The sequence below is a fragment of the Stegastes partitus genome, unplaced genomic scaffold (genome assembly GCF_000690725.1).
Source record: "Stegastes partitus isolate 25-593 unplaced genomic scaffold, Stegastes_partitus-1.0.2 Scaffold11, whole genome shotgun sequence".
NCBI lineage: Eukaryota > Metazoa > Chordata > Actinopteri > Pomacentridae > Stegastes > Stegastes partitus.
The window spans coordinates 162,958-182,610 of NW_007577742.1; the positions used below are offsets into that span (position 1 = coordinate 162,958).

General features: G+C 38.9%; 3 protein-coding genes across 6 annotated transcripts in view; 2 read left to right on the top strand and 1 right to left on the bottom strand.

Annotated features, from left to right (window-relative positions):
* Positions 1-3,519, top strand: part of LOC103360715 (leucine-rich repeat LGI family member 2-like) — a 14,664-nt gene extending 11,145 nt beyond the window's left edge. For both annotated transcript variants that reach the window (XM_008286591.1, XM_008286600.1), the window contains 3 exons: positions 48-217; positions 1,832-1,996; positions 2,684-3,519. In XM_008286591.1, coding sequence (XP_008284813.1) covers positions 48-217; positions 1,832-1,996; positions 2,684-3,519 — 1,171 coding nt within the window. The remainder of the gene's footprint in view (positions 1-47; positions 218-1,831; positions 1,997-2,683) is intronic.
* A 3,191-nt stretch (positions 3,520-6,710) lies between these two features.
* On the top strand, positions 6,711-15,169 carry LOC103360726 (coiled-coil domain-containing protein 149-like). Of its 2 annotated transcripts, XM_008286613.1 has the most exons (13): positions 6,711-6,889; positions 8,510-8,671; positions 8,794-8,832; positions 9,766-9,873; positions 10,128-10,244; positions 10,834-11,006; positions 11,302-11,374; positions 11,543-11,627; positions 11,789-11,936; positions 12,052-12,128; positions 12,249-12,284; positions 12,444-12,509; positions 12,600-15,169. In XM_008286613.1, the coding sequence occupies exons 1-13, from the start codon at positions 6,839-6,841 to the stop codon at positions 13,154-13,156; spliced, it is 1,692 nt and encodes a 563-aa protein (XP_008284835.1). In that variant the 5' UTR covers positions 6,711-6,838; the 3' UTR covers positions 13,157-15,169. The 2 variants fall into 2 exon arrangements, with proteins under 2 accessions (XP_008284835.1, XP_008284843.1); XM_008286621.1 differs by lacking the exon at positions 12,249-12,284.
* Positions 15,170-15,345: 176 nt separating this feature from the next.
* LOC103360739 (superoxide dismutase 3) lies at positions 15,346-17,278 on the bottom strand. Of its 2 annotated transcripts, XR_520366.1 has the most exons (3): positions 17,211-17,278; positions 15,791-16,488; positions 15,346-15,745 (listed from the first exon to the last, which is right to left on the bottom strand). XR_520366.1 is itself a non-coding variant. In XM_008286632.1 (2 exons), the coding sequence occupies exons 1-2, from the start codon at positions 17,222-17,224 to the stop codon at positions 15,846-15,848; spliced, it is 657 nt and encodes a 218-aa protein (XP_008284854.1). In that variant the 5' UTR covers positions 17,225-17,278; the 3' UTR covers positions 15,346-15,845. The 2 variants fall into 2 exon arrangements, 1 of the variants encoding a protein (XP_008284854.1); XM_008286632.1 differs by having other exon boundaries at positions 15,346-16,488.
* Between the last annotated feature and the right edge of the window lie 2,375 nt (positions 17,279-19,653).

The following is a 19,653-nucleotide window of genomic DNA, read 5'->3' on the forward strand; positions in this document are numbered from 1 at the left end:
ATCTATCTATATTAATCTTCTACTGTTGGTGATTCCCTCTGCTACAGGGATTTGCGAGGCAACTCTTTCCAGTGCATTTGTGAGAACAAGTGGCTGATGACATGGCTGAAAAACACAAATGCCACAGTGTCGGATGTCTTCTGTGCCGGCCCCAATGACATGAAGGGCAAGCGGCTCAATGACCTTCCTATTCCACCAGGCGAATGTATTTCCACAGGTAAAACCACCGCTGCACCCTCAAAGGCGAACAGTCACAGCCGTAGCTAAAATTGTCATGTTAAACAAAGTAAATCGATAAGGACAGGAAAAAAGAAATCAATGAAACTGCTGAATAATTAAACGAGACAAAGCCATGTTCATCTGTGCACTCTAAACCAGACACACTCAAAGTCTGCCGTTTTCCTCTGAACACATACATACGAACGCACATCATCATACAATGAAGCTAAGAAGCAAGTATAAGAGTCTTGAGATTTGTATGTTGTCTGCAGCAGATTACATCTTTCAAGGCATTTTTGAGATGATATGGGGTCAAAACTTTAAAACAAGTGTCTGGGTCAAGGATATTTTTCATCATCTGTTCAAATCATTACTCTACTATCCAATACAAATACAAATTTGAAGTGAGGGCAATGATTTCTTAATGTATGTTGCACATTCAGAAGATATTAGCAAAGGATAGTGTCATGCGTCTGCCAGTTAGAAATGGTAGAGCTAGATAGAGAACAGTGTCTCTGTAGTCTTGTCTTGGAAAACTGGAGAAACTTTATGGATAAACTAGACTTAAACACAGTTTTTACCCACAGAATACATGTTCTCAGCCCTGGAAGGCATGAAACACAGGTGTGGTTAAAAAAATATAAATGAAATAGAGATGAAAACTGCAACCAAACAACAGGTTAAAAAAAAAAAACATCTATATGTATCGATTTAACATATGGAGCTACTTCACTACCACGACTAAACACTGAAGCTATAGATATGAAAAATCAAAAAACAAGATCCACCTTTACTGTTTTTTTTTTTTTTTTAAAGTTCCAGTAATTTTTTTTTATGTTAAGTCTGGGAGGTGGTCGGTGCTTAGCACCATTGCCTTACAGCAAGAAGGTTGCCGGTTCGCGTCTCGATGAGGACACCTGGGATCTTTCTGCGTGGAGTTTGCATGTTCTCCCCGTGCAGTGTGGGTTCTCTCCGGGTTCTCCGGCTTCCTCCCACACAGTCTAAAAACATGTTGAGGTTAATTGGTGATTCTAAATTGTCCGTAGGTGTGAATGTGAGTGTGCTTGGTTGTCTGTCTCTAAGTGTGGCCCTGTGATAGACTGGTGACCTGTCCAGGTGTCACCCTAAATCAGCTGGGATAGACTCCAGCGCCCCACGACCCTAGTGAGGATTAAGCAGCATATAGATGATGGATGGATGTATGTATGTATGTTAAATCTGTCTAATATTGTCGCATAGCTATCAAATGTTTTGTTTTTTTCTCACATGCACTGTCTTATTAGATTATTCGTAGAGAAAGAGCAGAATTTAATTAACTGCCATCTTTAGTTTAGTTGTAGCTTTTATCAGAGTAAATGTAGACAGACAGGACAACTCTAAACTGACAAAATCAAATTATGGCAAAGCATTTAGAGCAAAGCACTATTGTAATATGAGACCGTAACAAAGCATACAGTATTAAATACAAGTGCTAAAAGCTAAATATCTAAATATGATCATGCAGGCTCTTCACAGCTAAAGCTTTTGACTGCGCTGAAAATGTAATTTAAGTCCTAAATGCTTTTACTGTATCAGCAAACCAGCAGTTTCTGTTTTTGTCTGCATCTCACAGACTTTGTGCGTCATCAGTCCATTCCCATTCAGTCCATGTCAGCGGACATCTTCTCCTTTAAAGAGGACATCTACGTAGCAATGGCTGCCCCCAACACCAACAGCTGCGTGGTCATGGAGTGGGATCACATCGAAATGAATTTTAGGAAGTTTGATAACATAACAGGTTTGAAACCCACCCTAAGTTTTTTTTAATTTTTTTTAAGACTGATGATATGCTACCCAATAAATCCCAAGAGACAACAATGAATTGAAACTATGTTTTGCCAGCATATCCAAAGTCTAGTATAGATAGATAGACAGACAGAACTTATTCCTTTGTGTCTCTGGGCTTTAAAAACAACATCAAATACATAAGTGAGTGACAGTGTTGTATTGATTGACATGCTGTTTTATTGCAATGAAGACTGGCACAAGTCTATTTTGAGTCAGCTCCATCTTGGTGCTGTAAATACTCTGAAGTAAAAGCCCCAGCTACATATTCATCCTTAGTTCCCCACAGTCCTAACAAAACCATTATTCAGCTGTTTTAGGGAGTTGTGTTTTAAAAAATTAATGAATGTGTTGATAACCACTATTTAAAGATTCATATGTTCAGCGAGAACAAAGGGGCCAAGTACCACATAGAGGTGGTGGTGGGGAAAAAATTTACTGTTGGAGTTATTGTATGTTTTGGTCTTTTTATAGTTGATGGTAAAAACAAAAAAATGGCAACCATCAGCAAAAAAAAAAAAAAAGCTACATTTGGAGCTACTTTTTTTTGTTCCATAAAAACAGCTTTCAGTGTGAGTTAATCACCGTCTAATATTTCATTTTCTGTGTTGTGTTACCACTGACGACTTTTTCCTCACAGGGAAGTCTGTTGTTGGATGCAAGTCGGTGCTGATTGAAAACCACGTCTTGATAATAGTTACTCAGCTGTTCGGCGGCTCCCACATTTACAAGTTTGATGATCAACAAAACAAGTTCACCAAGTTTCAAACTATCGAGGTGTTCAACATCTCAAAGCCAAATGACATTGAGGTCTTTCAAATGGAAGGCGATTGGTATTTTGTGATCGTGGACAGCTCCAAGGCGGGACTGTCTACTCTCTACAAGTGGACCGACCAACCGGACCGCAATGAAACTGGTTTCTACTCCTACCAGTTTCTCCACGAATGGTTCCGGGACACGGATGCTGAGTTTGTGGAGGTGGACGGAAAGTCTTATCTGATCTTAGCCAGTCGCTCTCAGCCGCCTGTCATCTACCTGTGGAACAAGAGCACCCTGAAGTTCATACTTCACGGTGAAATCCCAAATGTTGACGACGTGGTGGCGATCAAAGCCTTTCGGGTGGAAGGTGACATGTATCTGGCCATGACTTGTTACATTGGTGACTCCAAAGTCCTCAAGTGGACCAATAAGCAGTTCACTGAGGTGCAGCCTCTTCCCTCCCGAGGAGCCATGATCCTCCAGCCGTTCACCTTCGCAGACAGACACTATCTCGCTCTTGGCAGTGATTATTCCTTCACGCAGATCTACCTCTGGGATGGGGAGACAAAAACATTTCACAAGTTCAAGGACATTTACGTGCAGTCGCCCCGCTCATTCACCGTGGTCACCACTGATCGGAGGAATTTCATCTTCTCCCCCAGCTTCAAGGGCAAATCAATGGTTTTTGAGCATATATTTGTAGATTTGAGCTTGTAATACTAAACAAAGTGACTACTGACACACAGTATGTGTTGGCCACTCAGATCGATAATGTGTGTATGCTACAAAGGAGTCGCAAATGCTGTGTATCTTCCTTATGCAACCAGATATAACCTTCGTGGTTTGAGACAAAAGTTTGTTGGCAAGTTTCTTCAAATTGTATGCATTTCTAGCAATTCTGGGAATATGATCAATGTTAGACCATAAGTAGGTAACTTCAAGCTGAAGGCTGACGGAAAAATAAAACTGTTGCAAATCTTTGAAATGAAACCGCATGCGGATAATTTTATGACAAACCAGACAGACAGTATTCTTAAAAGGCCTTGGCTTTTATCATAATTCTATTAAACAAATGACAACTGAGGTGGGGTTTTTACAAGCTAGACAAGCCTTATTCAGTGCTTAAATAAATGTTTTTTTTTTTTTGATGCACCAGTAAACTTAATGCTCATCTTGTTGCTCCTATTGCCTCAAACTAAAACAAAAAAGAAAATCTGAAATACTTCAAACAAAACTGAACATAAAGTCAATTTTAGTGAATTCTCAAGCTGTCCGTCAGCTCACAATATATTTCTTACAATGTATTGTCTGACCACACTTCAAGACAGGGTGAACAGCATATTGAAATGTGATAATCATTTACATACAAGGACGACTGTTTCTTACACTTGCCTGAAAGTGTACCTGGGAATTCTATATAGAGCTGCATGCACAAAACGTTCCAGAAAAATAAAAAAAAAGGGAGCTCAAACCTTTCCTACTCACCTCCTATTATCTCACCTAATTTCCTGGCTTAACTGTCGGTTTGTCAGTTTCAGAAAACTACAAAAAATTGCCGCATGTAGCCCAAAAAATTGGATGTCGGGAGATTGCGTGCGGAATGAGTTTCACATTATGCGGAAAATGCAAGTAAAATGTTAGATGTTTTCCTGAGCTTGTTTCTGCTCTAAGCTGTTGAGGTGAGATGATTTTTATTTTGAGAGAGCGGAAACTTTGTCTGAGCAGCCAGAAATTCTGAAGCCATCTAATCCCCCTAACTGCTATGACTGATAACTTAAAAGTGCATGACCCAGAGGTTTTATTCTTCATCAAAATACAGCAGAATGTATCAGAATAAAAACTTTGAGCTGAAGACTAACTACACAACATTTATAACAAGCTATTACAAGACTATGCTACTGAGTGCCTGATTAATAGCAAAATAAGATGTTATTTACTTTACTCCTGACTGCTATGCAAAATGTGTAATACTAGGTTTTGGTACTGAGTTACAATCACAAGGTCAGTTGTGTGCTGCTATAGTATAACTTGGAATGCTTTGTAGGACACATTTTCATTAAGCCACAAAGTGTGCTCTTTTCTTTACTGATCTTTTGATATTTTTCATCTATTGTACAGATTTATTTATAGATTTATTTTCACAGACATAACAATGGCATGATATGGCAACTAGGCCATGGTCTTTGTAGACTGTCAGTTAAATGAAAATACGCTAACAAGTATAAGCAATATGTTTTTGTTGTCTTTTCAGATTTTGGGGTCAAAAAACCCCCAGTACTTTTTCCTTCCATCTATCCTGACGTTCTATCTAGCGATGATGTATATTTCCACTCTGTTACTCTAAAGCCATGATGCGGAACTGATCTTTTACACATCTACAACCTAAATGTAAGAATGGGTTTGTGGAAATGCATTAAAGAACATTTAACCACATGTATTGTAATCAGTTGTGTTTCCTCCACTGTTGGCAGATGTGCAGTCTATGAACTAAGGCCATAAAGCAAAGACAAAGTGCCTCAGATAGCAAGTTTGAAACTGACACTCCTGTCAGTATGTGCTGTCTGATATATCATTTCCTTTCAAACGCAAAACGAGACAAAAGACAAAATCAAATGGTTTATATCTGAGAAAAAGAATAGAGGAAAAAGGTTTGTCATTGTATTTGCCATTTAGTCTGTTAGAGAAAATGTAGAGTAGGCCATACACAGAAAGCATTAATATGATCTGTTATTATAATTATTCAATGTTGAGGGGTGATATGATTGCTGTCACTGTAGAAGTCTCCACCCACCTGTCCCCTATCGTCAGTAATTATTTACTGAATGATCTGAAGGTGTGTGCTTTCACCACAATCACTGCATCCAATGCACAACTGTATTTTTGGTAAAGAATTAGGATAAGGAAATCTAGAATACACTGTAATACATCTCATCCCACTAAGAGACAGTATCATTTTATAGCTTAAGGTTCCAACGCACGATGATGCTTTTGCACTTTGTATTTTAAACAGTGCACATTGGGTCACATCAAGTAGAAAAATACGGACCATTGTTAACTGATCTCTGTGGTAGAAATGACAAAGAGGGTCAGAAGTCAAATGGCTGCTGTGAAATCAGTGATCAAAGAACATTTACTTTTATTTCCAGTGTTGCAGTTCAATGAATTGTTATTGTTTGTGATACAATAGCATTTAACCTTCAAATCTCTAAATTAAATACTGGGATCAGCTAGGACCACAAACCTTAAAATCAAACAATAGAACAATTTCTTAAGGTCAAAAATGTTCAAAAATATAACCTGCAATATTGTGTTCACTTCTGTGTTAATAGTGTTAATTGCTATATTAATAATATAGAATTGCATTGCAAGCACTGGTCTGTTTGCCAGCCCAAAAATTATATATATATATACATACATTGTGATAAGAAAATATAGATAGGTCTATTCATAAGGTGACAATAATGTGCCATTTACATGTACATTGCATCGCAGCAGCAAGTGTCACAAAATAATAAATGATATGCAGCATGACTCTGATTTTGTTAAATAATTCTAAACTCTTCCATAACTAAACGTATCACTATAAAATATTATTTCACTCACAGAGTTAATTGCAAGGCTTTTTTAGAGACTAATTTAGAATTTTTAGCCCTACATTTAAGAGTTAAATTCATTCTAATGTAAGTAGGTAAATAAGGAATTCGGCAAATAAAATATATATCTTATTCCAATGCTTACTTATTTCACGTCGTCTTATTTAATCGGAGCTAATTATTTCTTGACATTCAGGTTTTCCCACAGCGGACAACATGAGCCAGATTACTGCGTCGTTGAGTTTTACGAGGGTCTCCAAACGCGCCATGACGCGCCGCTGACGTCGAGTCGGGCGGAAGTGATGCAGATTGCGTTCCTCGATCATCTAATCCGTGTCGATGATGCAAAATGTCTCTAAACTGAGCGGAACCGACGCGGTGATGCTCAGGTGAAACTCATCGTGTGTTGCTGTTGACCTTCGATCCGCGGCACGGAGACAAACATGGATCCGTCCAGGAGGAGCGAGAGCGACTGGCAGGGACTGATCAGCGAGGTGAGACTGAAGGAGACCGAGGAAAGACACTCACAGTCCCCACTAATGTGCACTGATGGTGGGAGAACTGTCCACTTAAGTATGTTTGTAAATGTTGTTGTCATTTGCTCTCTCTGATTTCTGTGGCTGCCTCCTGTTTGGACAGTTATATCCAAACATTATCCAGATTGAACGCGGGAATAAATCTCAGCTGCTGTCTGAAGCTGCAGGGAATCTACATGTATGAGGAAGAAGGTTCTCATTGTTTCCTTTTCCTTGTAACTGCAGAGCTTCTTTTAAAGTCACTGACATGTAAAACAACATCCGCCAGACTGCAGATTACTGGCTTTTCTGGTTGTTCGAGATAATCCCTCAAAATCAACACATTGGATTACAGTAACTAAGTATAATTACTCAAGAACTGTACTTGCTATTGAAGCTTTACTTGGGTATATCCATGTTCTGATGCTTATTTGTACTTCAGCTCCACTACATTTCAGAAAGAAATACTGTATGTTTTATTCCACTACATTTATCTGACAGCTGGAGTTATATTGTCAGTTAAAATTGTAGAGAGGTGACACATGATCACATTATAAAATATGAAGCACTGTTATAGAAGAACAGCAGCACATCCAAGCCCATATTTTACACAGTATGAAGAATACTATATGTAAAGCATAGTAGCTACACTGAACAAAAATATTAATGCAGCATGCAAATGGTCTTCTTTTCTGACTTTGAGAAAACAGTTAAATGTCACATTTATGTTATAATTTAAAAATGGTCGCATTTAGACAATAGTGCAACTGTTCGAGTGGTGACAAATTGTCAAGAATTGAGTTAATCTTCATGTTGGTCAGCTGTGGCTGTAAGGAATTGTTCTCTTAAGTTGAAAAGAATAGATAGACTGTAATAAAATATACATTCTGTGTTTATATTTTTGGTCTGTATATTGTATCAGTAGGCTTTGTCTGAAGTAATGTGAAGCTTGACACTAAGTTTCATACTCTAAATGAGTTAATATATACATATTTTTGTACCAGAATAAATCTGAAATACAACTTTTAAAAAATGGGATTGGATTTCCAAAAAATTAAATGACGGCAGCCCTGATAATTTATTACTAGTTTAATTTATTGGGCAAAAAATGTTGAACATTAACTTGTCTCAGCTTCTCAAATGAGAGGATTATCTGTGAGTTTTGGGAGAATTTTTGCTTGGCCGTTTTTTTTTGTTTTTTTTTTTTGCCATTTTACTATTTAATAGGCTAAATGATTAATTCTAAACATAAATGCTAGATGAATCAGTTGTGAAAATAATCAGCAGTTGCAGCCCTAACAGATGCTGTGATGAATAGCAACATCAGATGGAGGTCTCTTGTGGCTAATGAGATATTCATTGTTCATATTGACTGCATTGCTTCATTAGAATCTCTAATCAACAGTTGTGAGCTGCTTAACTACCAAGTATTCATGTATTATTAACTGGTGATTCATTACTGCTGCCTTCTGAAGCACTTTGCAACTTGGATTTAAAAAACAAAACAAAACAAAAACCCTCTATAGATAAAGATAATTGTTATTCTTATGTTATTACTTGATGTAGCCTATACATTAAGTTCTTTGTTCTTTTGTGCAGTTCCTAGTTTGTAAGCAGAAGTTGGAGAGCAAGAAAGAGGCTCTTCTGATTCTGTCAAAAGAGCTGGACACCTGCCAGCAGGAGAGAGATCAGTACAAGCTGATGGCCAACCAGCTGCGCGAACGGCACCAAGGACTCAAAAAGAAGTACAGAGAACTCATTGTAAGCTGAACCAATGCGGTCTTAAAGACACACCATAAGTGTTATATTAGTAAACAAAACAGAGAATACAATTTGTCAGTTTTGAAGAGAATGATAATGTCCTTTGTTTTTCTTATTAACAGGATGGAGATCCCTCTCTGCCTCCTGAGAAAAGGAATCAGGTGAGTCTGATATTGTTTGTGCAGGACTGTCGAACAAAAATGCATGCTGTGATACGCTGTACTTAAAGTTCAGCCAAGTCAGCAATGTGCACACACAGGGCATGCCTGTTTTTACTGACGTGGCTGGTCATTAAGTTTATACTGAAACATACCAAGGGGACGGGACAGAACTGCTGACAGCACTGAACCCTGATGACTCAGACTGTCTGTGGGTGGAGCGCCTGAGCTGTGTACATATGGTAATGATGTAAAATAACAGGACTGGGAGGCTCTTCATCATAGCTGCCTAGTTTTGGGGTTTTAGGTTTTAAAATAAATCTTTAAGTGCCCTGTTCAGAACATGGTACTCAAAAGATAAATTAATTTAACAACTAACTGAACCTGTGTGAGTGACAGTCGTCCTCAAATGTATTCATACCCTTCCATTAAAGAAAAGGCAAAATTCACAATAGTCACTCAAACAACTAGAAAATGAAAAAAGTAATAATAAAGAAAAATTTTCTGAATTATAATTTAGTGAAATGAGACGTTGCTTTTGAATTGTGGTTGAAAAGAATAATTTAAAAAAAAAACAACTCTCCCGGACAAATGAGAGCACTTTGCTGATGAGCAGTGGACCAAAATCAAAACACCTGTCAACAGGTGCAGAAGTCTGATTGAGAGTTACAGAAAACACTTGATTGCAGTGATTGTCTCAAAGGGTTATTCAGCAAAATATTAGTTCACGGGTCCCATTATACTGTTTTTTTTTAACTTTCTGTTGAACCACAATTCAAAAGCAATGTCATGATTGTCATAAATTTTTTATTTATTATTACTTTTGTCAATTTCAATGTATTTCAGTGTCAGCTGGTTTTTTTTTTCCTTCTTTAATGGGAGGGTATGAATAAATTTGAGGGCGACTGTAGCTCACTGCGTTCATCCGTCATTCAGGTGAATTTAGCCCAGCTACTGAGAGACTCCAGAGACAAGAACAGCCAACTGTCTGAGGAGATGAAGGAGCTGAAGCAACGACTGGTAGAAGCTCAGGGGGATAATAAGGTACTATGACAAACTATTCACCACGATAAAAGTTGGCATATTATCAAATACATTCATAATGCATGCTCATTTCATTCATTCTGTCTTTATTTATGATCTCAAACATTCCAAATATTTAAGCATCAATCTAAGCAGCTATTAAGTAACACTGAGGTTATCTGAGAAAGAATAAAGCAGAATCACACTGTGTGTACACTGAATGGAGAAAATGGTGGAAAAACCTTATAGATTTTTCTTACTTTTTGTTTGCGTAGCTCCTACGAATGACCATCACCAAACAGAGGCTGGGAGATGAGGAGGTTGGCGCTCGACACTTTCCTGCGCATGAGAGAGAAGATCTGGTCAAACAGTTAGAAAGAGCAGGAGAACAGGTGAGCGTTATTCAGGTGATTTTCAGTTAAGGGTTTAATGAGTTGTCACGTGATCATTTCATGTGAAATGATAGCAAATGTAACTACAATACATTACGAACGAATTTACTTTAAAATATTTTTTGTGACATGGGAGTTGTGTTTAACTCGTGCTTTCTCAGATGAAAGATCGAAAAATGATAGTTTAAATGTAGTTAAAAAAGACTGTTTTTACGTTTCAACTTTCGTAGCATTGATGCAGATTTTAAAAAACAGCTTGGTTTTCACTCTCTGCCTTCAACGCGCCTGTATTTCTTCAGAGTGATACATAATTTAGAGTGTATAGGAGGCACAAGGGCACAACGTATGGTATGTAGGACAGAGATTAATCACAACAATATATGATAATAATGGAAAACTATGTAAAATATGAGCTTTCTGTAGGAAAGAATAAAACAGGATTTTGTGAACTCCTCTATACCCTTCTTTGAATAGTTAAATATATAGACAAATACAGTATAAGCAGGTGAAATGATAACCCAGTAACTAATATAAACAGTGTTATCAGTCAAGGCCCTTCACTGACGCAGTGTGTGTTGTTGTGCTGCAGAACGAGGTGCTGGAACACAGCGTGAAGTCGCTCACAGATGAGCTTCAGGACGTTCGAGCTGAGCGTGACGTGTTTCAGCAGAAGGCGCATCGGCTCAACGTGGAAATGAACCACATTGTAGGAAACGATGACATTCGCATTTTAGACATAGATGCACTCTGCATGGAGAACAGGTTGGTTACTCTTATCGAAAATATTGTAACTGGTACTTTTGTGACTGATTTCTACAGTTTAAAGAACAAGTTTAGTGTGAATCTAGCATCCTGTTGAAACACTGTCATCCTGCTACCGCTTAACTAGTTCAATAAGAGGGTGTATATTTACATCATATATTCATGCTGCTATTTACATACAGTATATGAGCGATATGCCAAACGACTTGAAGGCTTCTTAGTTATTTTAAAAAACAGAACTGAACAGCTTTAATGATTTCTGTAATGAGGCTTTTGATTAAAATAATTTTTTCAGGTATTTGCATGAGCGGCTCAGTCAACTACAAGAAGAGGTCAACTTGCTTAAAACAAATCTGATGAAGTACAAGGTAGCTGCAATTTATTTGCTTTTCGTTATTCCATCTATTTTTTTTAATGGCAAGTCTATTAAAAAAAAAAAAAAAAAAAAAGCATTTCTTGTATTGAAACTTTTAACATTTTATGAATTATTTATTAAAAACAAAAACTTATACGGCTGTGTTTCCAACTGATTTCAGAGTGCCCTGGAGTGTAGAAAGAACTCTAAAATCTCTGGGAAACCCAACAGTAGCGCTCTGACCGGGGTGCTCTCTGCTAAGCAAGGTCAGAAGAATCCTGTTTTTAAAAAAGAAAAATTCACACTTTTAGTCAGCTTGCGTAGCCTTTTAAGCACATGCTCCTGTAAACCACTACATTTAAATGTGCTCACTCACATTTACTGCTCCTGCTGTTTACTTTAACTGTGAGTAATGATTTGCATGCAGTGAAGGAGCTGTTACTGTCTGAAGAAAACGGTTGCAGTTTGCCGGTGACTTCTCAGTCCATCTCCGACCTCAAGTCTCTCGCCACAGCTCTGCTGGAAACTATCCACGAGAAGAACATGGTGGTCCAGCACCAACGCCAAATCAACAAGTACTGAAGTTTATCCTTCGTACACTGACTATACTCTATTAATTTGTTTAGATATTTTAAGTCCACGCCTATGAATTTAATTCATTTTCTGTTCTTGGCTTTTTTTTTTCACTAGGATTCTTGGAAACAGAGTAGCAGAGCTGGAGAAGAAACTAAAAACACTGGAGATGTCTGGATTATGGAGCCTTCCAGGTGGATATAAGTGTCTTTAATATATTGTGACAAGTGTTCACCATTCTACCGTGTGTTCTGCAGTCTATTTATAATAACTTCTTTTCCTTCTTCTGCCTTTTTTCTTCTTGCTACCTGGAGGCCTCACTTATAATGTGTCTTTGGGAATTTATGGAAGTATGTTCCTCTAATAACAAAGTCATCGACTGTTTCAGTTCTGAACTTCATCTTCTTCTATAACTGTTGTTAACATTACATTTACTCATGTCTATCTGGTGCAACAGTTTCACGTAGTAGCATACAGATAACCATTTTTACCACTTTTTTTGATAACAGAAGGAAAAGATGCCATCATCCTGAACACTCAGCAGGTTGAATCACCAGAATCTCCTGGACAGGAAGGTGAATATTTAGTGAAACTATGCCTCCATCAGCCATTTTCCATCCATATCTAAACTATATTTATTAAATGTTATCCATCTGTTTTTACAGGTGACACGGGGTGTGAAAACATACTTGCTGAGCAGCAGAGCTCCTCAGAAGTTCCAAGCCAAGACAGCGAAACACCAGCTGTGTCGGATCTTCAGGAAGATGCAACATCATTGTCCAGCGTGGAGACATGCCACTACAACTCCTCCACCCAGTCAGCTGAAGAGGAGCCAGCCAGCCCTCAAACAGAAAAGCCAAATAGCGATGAGTGTCATGAAAGTGGCCAATCACAGATCACAATGGATTGTACTGCATTAGCAAAAGAAGAAGAGTGTCTGAGTGACTCTCCTCCCAAAGAGACATATTTAAACAAACCTCATCCATCAGAGCTCTGCCACTCACCACAAACTTCAGAGAATTCAAACCCAACAGGAGGAAGAGAGGATGAGTCAGACGAATGCGCCGAAGAGGTGGAAACTGCTGAAACAGAGGGTATTATGACAGAGGAAAGTATAGATACGGTTTCATCTACTGTTGTCTCTACTGCTGCTTTTGAAGAGCAGCAGGAGGAGGTCCAGTCAAACCAGGAGACAGATGTTGGTGATAGTGAGGAGACATGAAGCCCTCCAGGAGCCGTCACATGTCGCATAGCACTGAAAAGAATAATGACAAAAGATGCATTCAAACTATATAATGGTATTATTTATTTTTATGAATAATTCAAACTTCCAGAAACATCTCACTTGAGAATTAATAATAATGGCACAACATGACAGATTTTCTCATTAATGTATCTCTGTGAAAGAAATAAGGATTCATTCCAAACCATAAAGAAGTCTAGAACAGATACTCTAACTTTCCTGCTTTCATGTGGTTCCTTTTTTGAGTTCTCTGCTCTTTTTTTGTGTAGATCTACCTTTAAAGCTGCTGAATTACACTATGTGAACAGAAACAACTGGACACTCAAACAATACACTCATTGTGACTTTTAAACATCTCATTTGAAATCACTGGCATTAAAATGCTGCTATGACATTATTCTCTCCTATAAAAGGGTTTCTATAAGATTCTTCAACCTGACTACTGGACTTTTCTCTCAATGATTCCTGTACATATGCAGACTAGTGACAAATTCAAGGAAAACCCTCAGTCCTTAACTCCCAATAATGAGGTGATCAGGTGGCTCTAGTGATATGAGGGGGGCACTTTGCTGGCTTGGTTTGAGTCCACTTAACTCTTTCAGAGGGAAAGTTCACTGTAAATCAATACAAAATTGTGAGTGACTGCCTTTATTCTCTGATAAACATTTCTATCCTGATGAGAGTGGCCTCTTTCAGGATGAGAATGCCCCCATCTACAGGGTACAATGAGTATGAAAACAATGTGGATCACATGCATGGTTCACCAGAGCTCAACCTTGTTTGTCACTGATGGAAGATTTCAGACACACATGTTAGACAGCACTCTCCCCTAGCATCATCAAAACACCAAGTGAGGGAATATTTTTTTATAAGAATGATATTCTATCCCACCAGTAGAGTTTTAGAGACTTGGAGAATCGATGCCAAGGTGCATTGCAGCTCCTCTGGCAGCATGTAGTGGCCCAACATCTTGCTAACATGTAATGATGATTATTATAATAATTATTCCTTTGTCACCTTCTGTATATCAAAGGTGGACAAACAGTGGTTCATAGTGATTAAAACAAGCAGGAACAAGCCGTGGAATGTGTTACGCTGCCATGCTACACTGGTGTTGAGATTTAGAGGTTTTGAAATGAAAACTTCAGTCTTCATTTATTGAAGTTATGGAAATCATTGTTCTGATACTGACTTTGAACTTAACTGTGAAAGAAAGCCTAATTTGCATAAACGTTTCTGCTGCTAACTTTAGACTAAGGCAACAAATCTGATTTCTTTTCTCATTGACATTTTAAATGGAAAGGGACAAAGTGCAATTGCTGCTGTCAGTACCCCATCAACAGCAAGCGTTTGTGTGACTTCAAAATTAAATGTTTGTGAGCAAACATTCTCCTTCATCTTTCTACCTCTGTACACACCATCCCTGTGAAAACTTATATCTTCATAATCTGCTGGGAATGCTGTTTAAACTTAGAAGCAGATTTAGTTTTGTTTCTCCAAGCAGTAAACAAACATGTCCTGTTTAGTTTCTTATTACTCGATTTACACTGCAAGGCTTTGATTTGTCCTGTTTTTGTGTTAGCATTCTGTCTCGAAGCTACAGTTTAAAAGCAGACGTCCTCATACAAGTTATTTTTAGCCATGGAAACACAATATTATCAAAGTAATAAAACATGCTGCATGACATGCTATGAACTGATTAAAGACATTTGCATTTTCTTCTGTGCTGTGACCCAATTTGTTGACAGAAATGCTCAAAAGAAATGTTTGATTATTTACAGTAAATTGCCTGTCAGCATTAAACAAACAGATCCTAGTTTGGAACATTTTTACAGACATATACACATGCACCATGAAGTCACATCTGTACTACCACTATTCTGATCCTGTTTTTGAGGAAAAATACAGTCATCAAATAGAAATTACATAGAGTCATCTGTGAATGTGTTGCTTGTGTGTAAATTACCTTTCAAGGGTGTTTGTCGTAGGTTTTTTAAAAAATACAAATATGATATACTGTGTCATGTGTGTCAAGACTTAACTGGATATACTGCAAAAGCCATTTTTGTTTTTCTGCTTTCTTTATTTTTTTGTAAAGCACGACTAAGCTGTAAAAGCCTGTATAAGGTTGCCATGTTTGCAGTAACAAGCACTAAACAGAAAACAGCTGACAGTGAGGAGAATTACATTTTATTCAAGAATTTTGACACAAAAGCAAGTATTGGACAGATTGAAAGTTGAACCTGATGATGACGCTGGATACATAAAGTAATTTGAGTTCATCCAGACGATTCTAAAAAGGCACCAAAATGTCAATCCATCCAACAGTTATCAATACAAAAACTACAAATGTCAACCTTATCACGACGTTAGAGGAAAAGTCAGAGGATCATCAAAATCATTGGTGAGCATCCTCCGCTGACCAGAAATGTCTGTACCAAATTCCCTCGCAATTCATCTACAAGTAATTCAAATATATCCGTTTGGTGAAATGACCAACTGCACTGCTAATATGGAGCACCACGATTCCAATATTTTATTCTCTGACCAGATCTTAAGGTGCATTTACTTTTGATAAACTACAGGGATTTTTTGGAATGTATGGACACAACATATGAATGAACACAGACAGATTCTGTAAGCTGACCTACAGTAAATTCAACCACCTTTAGGATGAGTTTCTCCTCAGCCATTGAGCATACTGTTTTTGCTGCATATTCCAGAGATTGGGGGAAGAAATCCCAATAATGCAGCAGCCGAGCCTTCGGCCTGCGTTTCCGTGCAGTAGGCTCCCAGCGTCTCCACCACGCCCCAAGTCGTCTATCTTTTCATGGATCACCACTGCTCTTCCAATCACAGAAAGGCTTCCGAACAGTGTGGCATTAGATTCTATCATGGCACTGATTTTTCCTTGCTGGGCCTCAAAGTTACCAAAGTCTCCTGGGTGGTTAGGGTGATGCACGTCATATGGATTGTAGTGGCCACCGGTGGAGTCACATCCCTGGCTCAGGTCTCCGTACTGATGGATGTGCACCGCCCTCGGCTCTGGACTGCCGTCTCTGGGGAAGCCAGTGAACCAGAGAAGCACTTTGAGTTTTCCCTGATGATAATCCTGCTTAAACAGCGCCTGACCGTATACTTTGGGCAGACCCTCGGGCAGTGAGGTGCTGGGTCTCATTTTGCAGGCTGCATAGAGGGTGTCATTGTGTTGCCAGACCTCGGGTGGAGCCAAAGTCTCACTGCAGGCTGAGACGCATTGTTGACAGGCAGCCAGCAGAACCAGGAGAGCAGTTTCCAAAATACTCACTGACCTGAAAGACAGATCACTGCAATTGTGAAGATAATGTCACATTTCAAATGTTTTGCATAATTGCCGGGCTACTCTGAGAAGAAAGTCACTTCAGATCTACCAAATTAAATTGTAGAATAGCAGCATAAAAGTGCCCATCATGTAAATGTATGGCAATTTGTAGCTCCTTCAATTAAGTAAAATGTGGAAATACACTGTTAAAATACTTTCCTATAGGTACAGTGTTACATTATATAATACAGAGGTACTCAGAAAAATGATTACTCAGGATGCTATATGACTGCACACATTATTAAATAATCATTTAAACTACTTTATACATAGTTGGGTGGTTTAATCCATAAAGATTCTTACATAATATACGTTAATGGACTACAGTATAAAATCTTAATCTGCCAGTAGCTGAAAAGTGTAATAAAATGTACTTTAAGTCTGTCACAAATAAACAAAATCTCCCCGCAAGTATAAATAAGCACAAAGCATGTGCGTGTCTGTGGTATGCTACATAATCTCAAATTGTCTAAACACTGACATCTCCAAAATAAAAGAACACGCACTAATCCTGACTGTGTAGCATATATATATATATACCTGTATAAAACAAGAACCTCCACAACAGCGTACAGACTGTTCTCATCACAATACAAACGGAATGTCGCAGTAAATAAAGTTAATTACATGATACACTTTCGCCGATAACGCCACGAAACAAAGTTCACTTACCCGTATTGACGCATGGTCGCAATAAAGACTGCAGCAAAACTGAAACTTTTCCCTCTTGATCAGCCGTCCAGGGTTAATCGACGAGCTAGGATGCTAAGTGTCTCGTAATCCAAAGTTTTATAAGCGTGTCCAGTGGGCGTCGCTTCCAGAGGGCGGAGCAGAAGCCTGAACAGGTTTGTTTGTGATTTCATTGTTTCCATTGGTGCATCTGAAGTACACTACTCAATCACACAAGTCAATCACACTTCTGCGAAATCAACCTGTCCATTTAGGAAGCAACACTGATTGTGAGTAAGTTTCACCTGCTGTTGTGCAAATGGAGCAGATAACAGGTGGAGATGAGAGGCAATTAGCAGGACAGCCTCTATAAAGTAGTGGTTCTGCAGGTGGTGACCACAGATCATGTCTCTGTTCTCATCCTTTCTGGCTGATGTTTTGGTCACTTTTGCATTTTGTCAGTGGTCTCACCCCTAGAGGTAGCATGAGGTGGTGTCTACAGCCCACAGAAGTAGCTCAGGTAGTGCAGCTCATCCAGGATGGCACATCAATGCGAGCTGTGGCAAGAAGGTTTGTTGTGTCTCTCAGCACAGTGTCCAGAGCATGAAGGAGATACCAGGAGATGTGGAGGGGGCTGTAGGAGGGCAACAACCCAGCAGCATGACTGCTATCTCTTCCTTTGTGCAAGCTGGAACAGGAGGAGCTCTGCCAGAGCCCTGCAGAATGACCTCCAGACAGCCACTAATATGCATGTTTCTGCTCAAACTGTCAGAAACAGAATCCATGAGGGTGGTATGAGGACCCGACGTCCACCAGTGGGGCTTGTGCTTACAGCCCAACCCTGTGGAGGACGATTGGCATTTGCCAGAGAACACCAAGACTGGCAGATTTGCCATTGCCACCCTGTGCTCTTCACGGATGAGAGCAGGTTCACACTGAGCACATGTGATGGACGTGACCGAGTCTGGAGACGCCGTGGAGAACGTTCTGCTGCCTGAAACATCCTCCAGCATGACCGGTTTGGTGGGTCAGTAATGGTGTGGGGAGGCATTTCTTTGAAGGGCAGCACAGCCCTCCATGCACTAGCCAGAGGTACCCTGACTGCCATTAGATACTAGGATGAGATCCTCAGACCCATTGTGAGACCATATGCTGGTGCAGTGGGCCCTGGGTTCCTTCTGATGCATGACAGTGGTCGGCCTCATGTGGCTGAAGTGTATCAGCAGTTCCTGCATGGTGAAGGCATTGATGCTATGGACTGGCCTGCCGGTTCCCCAGACCTGAAACCATCTGAGCACATCTGGGACATCACCAATGCCACGTTGCACCACAGACTGTCCAGGAGTTGACTGATGCTTTGATCCAGGTCTGGGAGGAGATCCCTTAGGAGAACATCCTGCCTCATCAGGAGCATGCCCAGGCGTTGTAGGGAGGTCATACAGGCACGTGGAGGCCACACACACACACTACTGAGCCTCATTTTGATTTGTCTTGAGGAATTTCCACTGAAGTTGGATCAGCCTGTAATGTGATTTTTTTCCAGTTTTATTTTGAGCATGATTCTGAATCCAGACCTCCATGGGATAATAATTTTGATTTACATTGATCATTTTTATGTTATTTTGTTCTCAACGCATTCTACAATGTAATGAACAAAGTTTTTCAGCTGGAATATTTAATTCAGTGAGATCTAGGATGTGTTTTTTTTAGTGTTCCCTTTATTTTTTGAGCAGTGTAGTTTTCTTCAGCTCCATGTTGCACATTTGTTTATTTTTTATTATAATTAAATATACTTTTGATAACTCTGCAGTTAAAGTTGGGAAAGAAACTCCTCAAACACCAACCACCAATCCAGAACACTGCTGGAAATACCTGTTGTTTAGCTTTATGCAATTCATGAAAGCAGCTTGTTGGCTTTTAAGTACAAATACCAAATTGTAAACATATTCACTGAAGTGACCCTACTGCCAGTAAATGTACAGTATTGTAAATATTCAGCCCCCTTGAAGAATGTGTATATATATGAAGAATTTATACATGAAAAGTAATGCCAGTTCATTAAAAACATAAAGCTTAAAATAAGTGATTGCATAAATATTCATCCCCTTTAAAATGTCTCACATAATTCAACACAGATGCAGTCAGCTGGTGCTAGAAGTCAAACAATTATTGAAATGGAGATCATCTGAGTGCAGCCAGTGTGTCTTAAGTAACTGCAGTATAAAGACCCTGGAACCAATACTATTTATAGGCATAAGCAGACCGCCACCAAATTTATTAGACCATCACCTACAGCTGCCCTTAATTAACAGCATTGGTAACTACCAAGATCATTTTTAAAATGTTTCTGTAATGGTTAATACACCAGTATGTAGAAACACTTTCACCAAAATGATATTTTTAATGCGAAAATATAATTATTAATGTTTTCCATGAATTTTCAAAT

What these genes read in the sequence shown, in the direction of transcription:
- LOC103360726 (XM_008286613.1), top strand. Translation starts at nt 6,839, where the DNA reads ATGGATCCGTCCAGGAGGAGCGAGAGCGACTGGCAGGGACTGATCAGC. An exon ending in GGCAGGGACTGATCAGCGAG is followed by an intron (nt 6,890 to 8,509) that starts GTGAGACTGAAG and finishes TCTTTTGTGCAG; the next exon opens with TTCCTAGTTTGTAAGCAGAA. An exon ending in CAAATCTGATGAAGTACAAG is followed by an intron (nt 11,375 to 11,542) that starts GTAGCTGCAATT and finishes AACTGATTTCAG; the next exon opens with AGTGCCCTGGAGTGTAGAAA.